At 34.2% G+C, this 6,623-nt stretch overlaps 1 protein-coding gene across 1 annotated transcript in view; it reads right to left on the bottom strand.

Annotated features, from left to right (window-relative positions):
* Positions 1-6,623, bottom strand: part of LOC108754890 (transmembrane and TPR repeat-containing protein 1-like) — a 157,443-nt gene that overhangs the window by 56,784 nt on the left and 94,036 nt on the right. The window contains exons 4-5 of the mRNA XM_018497547.1: positions 4,725-4,856; positions 4,143-4,215 (exon numbers count right to left, since the gene is read on the bottom strand). Coding sequence (XP_018353049.1) covers positions 4,143-4,215; positions 4,725-4,856 — 205 coding nt within the window. The remainder of the gene's footprint in view (positions 1-4,142; positions 4,216-4,724; positions 4,857-6,623) is intronic.

Here is a 6,623-nt window from a genome sequence, read left to right as displayed (position 1 = left end):
ATATATATATATATATATATTTAATTCTTTTAAGATGAAGATTTTTCTCGAAAATGCATTCACTTACTTAATATATTCGATTAGATATCGATTAATAATTAGGTAATGATAAAGTGGCTGCAGAAAGCAATCGCGATAATGCATTTTTTGCTGGTATAGTAGCTTCGATCGTAATTTCTCTTTAATTGCAGTACCTTGAGAGAGTGTAAGACAAGCGAGAGTTAAACGTTAAGCCAATCAGATAACAGTGAGTATAGCAATGTACAATTGGTAAACAGTCTATGTACCTCTCTCTCTCCCTTTCTGTCTAATGGATTGGCCTGTTGATTAGGTTTGTCACATTAGATGTGTAATACGTCTTTAGCGTCTCGTGCCTTCCAATATAATAGCGACGATTTTTTAGTATGATTAATTGTATTAAATAATAATTGAATAATTTGAAAGCATTTGACGTTAATTCCTTCAGAAAATTATTTGTTAATTAATAATAACTATCCCAAATATAAAAGATACGAAATTACGCTGTCTCACTTATTATCAGAATTGAGATAGATGATTTTGCTGAAATATCTAAAAATTTAACTTAAATCTGATAATATTTGATTGAACTATTGAAATACAAGTATCTAGAACGCTAAAACATTGATGACAATGCTGCAAAAAGTTTTACATTCTAACGGCTAGTTTGAGCGTCTTAAATAAGTATTTTGGTTCAAACCAAATTATTTCCAAATATATGTATCTATAGTTACATTTTTAAATACTTCATTAAAATCGTTCTTTCCATGTAATCAACAATGAGAAGTTTTGTTTTACAAATAAAATATAATGTCTTTATCTCAGCTTGTTCAAACGAAGAAAATTATAAATCTGACAAACTACGTTCAACGTTAGCCAAAATATAGCATTGTATTCTAGAATATTAGCGAGCTTTCCTGGCAATGAAGACTGAGAAGCATCATCGAGAATGACGTACTTGAGGACGTGTAAGTGCTACAGGATGGCGGAACCGACAAGGGTGGAAAGAGATCCGGGATATGTAGATAACTGTGTGAGGGTAGGTCGTGTGCAAGCACGCCTCCCTCGTTCGGCGGCATAAATTAGCATAACTCAGAATCGTGTTCGGTTAAAGTACTTTCCATGCGCAACCTTTATTCCTGCATTGGCCCACGTGATAGATCGTGCTCCCGCCTTGACTTACCACAATACATCTTAAGGGTGAAATACGTTATTTAGCAATTCCAATACTGAGGGAAATTCTACAATTGAGTTTACCGTCTAATTATACACTACAGAATTTTAATGTGAAACTTGAAACTCTGTTCCCTTCAGGATCTTTTTATAGAAACTTAACTTACAGAAAGATTAATGCAAGCATAAAAAAATTACGATCGTAGAATTATTATCCGTTTATGCAGAATATCCCAAAACTAACGATAAATATTTTAAAGTCAGAGTGTTCGTAACGTTTTAAGACAAAAAGTCTAATACGAAAATGTCGAGATTATGATACTTTTCAAATGGAAGGAGTTTAAAAATTACTAATGTCAGGGATTTTGCGCGTTCAGGGATAATCAGTGTCAAGGCATTAAATTTTATTATGTTATACAGTTCGAGATAGCACCTAATCTTGATATTAAAAATTTTTTAATTAAATTTCGTATTAAACTTTTCTTAAAATATTACAAAAAAAAAACCCTCTCTTTAAGGGATTCATTATCAGTTTTTGGAACATCCTGTATATTATTTCATAATTGCTAAATACTTAGTATCTAATGTACAATACTTGCTCGATAATGGGCGCAGTACAACCATTATTGATTATGAGAGATATGCTATCCTTGGATCTTTATCGAACGCTTCTTCGTGCTGGTAAAGGTGCTTAATACGACGCCGTCTAAATTAATTCGCGACAATAAAGACGATGAGCGCCGGCGCCGTAAGAGCCAGCGCTTCTTGGGTATGAACATCAACGACAGTAAAGCGCCGAGAATTTAATAGCATCTCATAAACTCCGTTTAGGGGTTACACCTTACGGTGTCGTGATCGACCAACATGACCTCAATGGAATTCGAATCGAAAATACGAGAAATTCACATCCTTTATCGATGAAATTTACCACTCAACTTGAGACTCCTTTGAAGATTCGAGGTACTTCACGCCCGCGTGGATTTGACTAGAAAGAGAGAGCCTTCTTAAAAGCTTTACTATTCGCAAAAACTTTAAATCCTGTTTGAAAATTAAGTTTCAAAGAGGATTCGAAATTAAACGCATAAAACGTTCGATCGAAATTAAACTGTGCAAGTTTTCCGCTTCTTTGAAGTGTATTCAAGTTAAAATGTGATGTTTAACTTTAATGAATCCTAAAGGAAGATAAATTGATCATTTAATTATTGCCGTCACTTTACAAAATTAATTGCGAGAAAGCTGATTATTATCATGGATGCCGATGGTAAAGCCCGTGCCGTATTTTCGATTGCCGAGCATTATACAATACCCATTTATGCGAATCGTACATCATTCTGTTGATCTTTTGAAACTGCCGCTATTTCATCCCTCGCTTCGTTTGCCGCACAGTTTGTCTTGTGTTGCATAGCAGTTCGGGGAATGTTATTTATTTTCGGTGACCGTAAAGGGAAATTCTCTACGTCGAGTGTATCTATGGTAACGATCGTTAAATTTGCTTAAAGCACGAGTTGCTGTAAACATCGGTGTCTGACTATAGCCAGGCGATAAAAACAAAAGATATCGGTCGTTAAGAATTAATGCCAGCACGGAATAGAAAGAGCAAAAGAGAGAAAGGATTCACGCTAATTCCGTGGATTATAGAAGAGCGACGATCGTGTTTCCTTAACACGTAGAAAAATCCTCTTTAGCTATAACGATCGAGTTATACTAGCAGCTACATTAAAACAGTGTGTGAATACACATTTGCAAACGATTCGCGATCACTTCATCAAGATTTTTATCTTATTCTTCTTGATATTTTTAATAAATTTTCTGAATAAAATAATCAGAGACAAATCAATATTATATAACGCAATATGCTTCTCTCCCAATTGCCGTGAAGGCAATTAATGTAAAGCTGCTTGATTTTTCTGTTAATTCAGTTACGTGATAAGTTGAGATTATACAGACCTAAATGGATAAATATAGTCATGGACATCCCTGCAATTCCCCGGATACTAGAAGTGCAGACATTGTCGTTAATAGAATAATAGCAAAGCTAGTCGCTCTTGCTACTCTTCTGAAAATCCTGTGGGACTTCCACGCACGACCGAATGTGCATAGTGTGTTAAGGGGATTCCAATTCTCTTTGACCATTACTAACTTATCTATATTTCACATATCATTACAGAGTCATTCTTTCTTCTCGATCTTTTAGGATTTAATATTAGTAAAAAGTCATCGCGTTTTTTTAAAAGACATCTATCAGTAAAAACCGCAATTACTTTCTTACCAACAATATAAATATATCTTGATAGAGTAAAGTTTCAGCTTTAAAAATCTCTTTTTTAAATTATACGATACGACAATTTTTAATGGAGTTATGAGCAATTAAAGTCAAAATAATTCTTTTATTTAATCCGCGATAACTCAGTAATCAAAAGTCGTAGGAATATTAAAAAAAAACGATTTTGTAGGGAAAGTATCAAGCTTTCACGATATGTAATCGAAAATTTTCTCAAATTCGTTTTGGACACGTTACAAATCCACAAAGTGAGAAGAAAATTTTTCGTCTTTTTCAGCTCGTAGTTTTTGGTATGTAAAAATTATCAAATTCATATAAACTTAAAAAATGTGATAAGCTTTTAAAAGTAGAGATTTCAAGCTTTGAAACCCTTTTTTTTAATTTGAATTTCATTCATTATTGACGAAGATATTGTATATACAACTTTGAGCTAAAAAATACGCGATGACTTTTTACTACACCTAATATGATTGATTGCCTTTAACAAGCAATATTAGGATGACATCGAATACCTCGCCCATTTTGAGACATAAGATTTTGTCACGATACATTCACACTTTCATCATAAATCAGAGTGATATAATCGCAGTATACCAATTATCGTATATTTACATTATAAATATAGACGCAACTTTATTTGTTACTATACTAACATTATCTCATAACTTACCGAAACGAGTAACGCTGCAGCACGTTTGGAAAAATATCTAGAATCGTCGTTCCACTTGGCTTCGAAAATAGACCTGTAAAATACACGCACCGAATAACGTAATGGCTTTTTTCGTATTGCAGATTATATTATACGTCCACCGTTGTGAATGCAAAAAAAGTACCGAACACTGCGCCAGTTCACTATCACTATTATTAATAGCGCACCTAGTCAATTTTTGAAAAGAGTTTGCATTCCACCACGAAATCTTAACGCGCCGAAATATTTTGGCCGCATTTTCTACCGTTCACGAGAAGTACATTTACCGCTTTGGGACATGCGACATAGAATTCGTGGTGATTTTATTGTCGTTGCACGTGCATGATTTCCGGCGGGGAACGAATAAGTTTCGTGTCTTTTTCGTTTAACATCTAATTTTTCAAACGCGGCATGCAAGTATGTTGGATTAATCTTATTGACTATGAGGTATTGTAAATAATTGAAATCAAGATAACTATGTCAGTTTAAAGTTTACCTCAAAGACATTAAACCTTACATTTCGTCAGAACGTACATCACGCTTCAATAGCACTTAAACACTTACCTCTTGATTGAATGCCAGGAACGACAGAGATCGTAAAGAAGGTTTAGTGCCAGAACAGTAACGCCAGTTTCCTTCGCCAACATCGATAGGGCACCCAAGCAAACGCTGGACCATATATAAGCCGTTTGCTGGCTGTAAAAAAAGTAAATATTTGGTAATTATGTAAAAAAAATATACAATCTTAAATTGGATTTTGTCTTTTACGTACTTAGAAGACATAAATCGATTTAAGTCTTCAAATATCACGGACTTCAGTATTACTATTCGCGTATATTATACAACAATTGTAGACTTGAGAACAATTTCAATCGGTGATTGCAGCTAAAAATAAATGGAATTTAAATAAATTTAAATACACAGACGGCTTGTAATTATGACTATAGCGTCTTGCAATTTTTTTATTAATTATTGAAAGATATTATAAACGCAGTTTATATTATAAGAAATAATACATTTAGAATTTGAAATCTTTTTATATAAAATATTATTAAAATATAAAAAATAGATAAAAAAATTGTTATAAATATAGAATAACCAAAACGTATATTAGAGAAAGAATACTTTAATAATACAACCATATTTCTGCTTGTACAGATGTATTTCATGAGATTTCCAATATATTTTTCTCTTCTCAGGACGCGAATAGAAATGTCGGTATCGGGAAACAATTCTCACCGGAAAATTGATCCAAAGATATGTAGGATTTATTCGTTTACGTCGGTTGCCATCTAAATCAATCTACGTTGAATGACAGATCCGTTCCAAGATGTCGTTCAAAATTTTAGGAACAACGAGACCACTGTAAGACCTGTCCGCCGAGACAAGACCTTCCTCGCTCATAAAAACGAGATAAAACGGCCGTGATAAAATGGAAGTGTTTCTTACAATTTATATCAAGCTTTCTAAGTAAGATTAACAGTAATTCGCCGCGAAATAATGGCAAAGTGTGAATAAGAATACACCCACTTTGTAGAGAAGTAAAGCGATCAAGATTTAAGAGAACGACTTGACAAAAGTCTTGATGATAAGCCAAATGTACATATAATTGGAATTAATCATCGGTGGGCTTAATCATCGGGAGGGATTTAAATGCGATGCGTAAATGATTGGGAAATTGAATTGAAGACGTAAGAACTAAGAGACACCAGTCAGGTAAAAAGAAAGAAGATAGATAAGCATAAAGTGAGGCGATGAAGCAAAGGTGGAAGGAAACGAAGAAGAAAGAGTACTCAAAGGCAGCCAAGAGTAATCAATTTCCTAGGTTCGAAGACAAGCATCTTACCCTTCTGCCAGCGATTGGCTGCCCAACGCTAGCCCTACAGACGAAGTTTTACCTTCTTGTCTTCTGCAAATGCTTTTTTTATGTTGGAGTACGACCTCTACGGAAGCTTTATTACGCTCTTACAATCAAGTCCGTCTTTACAGATTTTTCGTTATATTCAGGCTTTTCTGCGCAGTTTATTAATTTACTTAAAGTTTACAATTTAACTTCTTTATGATTAATTAAACTTACGCTGAGAAATAGCGACGTATATCTGCCGTAAAGTCGTAAAATGAATATTACGAGAATAATGTCTCTTTAGAAACATAATTGAAATTGTTTTGTGCGTTGAGTCATTCTTCTTAGCTCTTGTGCTGAAGATCGATCGTGAATAACCCGGGGCACATTTACGATCCCACGTAACTGTAATAGTAGTTTGTAGAGTAAATTAGTTTAGTTTATAATTTTCGGGCTCCATGTACATGAGAACGAATGAGTCGCTGTTTTGGCGTCAGGCTGGCGTCGTCGCGACGTTAAGTGTCGCCCGACATTCTTGACGTATGTGCCCCTAAGTTCCTCCAATTTACAGAAGGGTACATCAACTGTATCCTAACTTTTATATATTATATATATATATA

The sequence above is a fragment of the Trachymyrmex septentrionalis genome, unplaced genomic scaffold (assembly GCF_001594115.1).
Source record: "Trachymyrmex septentrionalis isolate Tsep2-gDNA-1 unplaced genomic scaffold, Tsep1.0 scaffold81, whole genome shotgun sequence".
Classification (NCBI taxonomy): domain Eukaryota; kingdom Metazoa; phylum Arthropoda; class Insecta; order Hymenoptera; family Formicidae; genus Trachymyrmex; species Trachymyrmex septentrionalis.
Note: the sequence above shows the minus strand (reverse complement) of the source record. Positions and strands in the feature narration are given on the sequence as shown.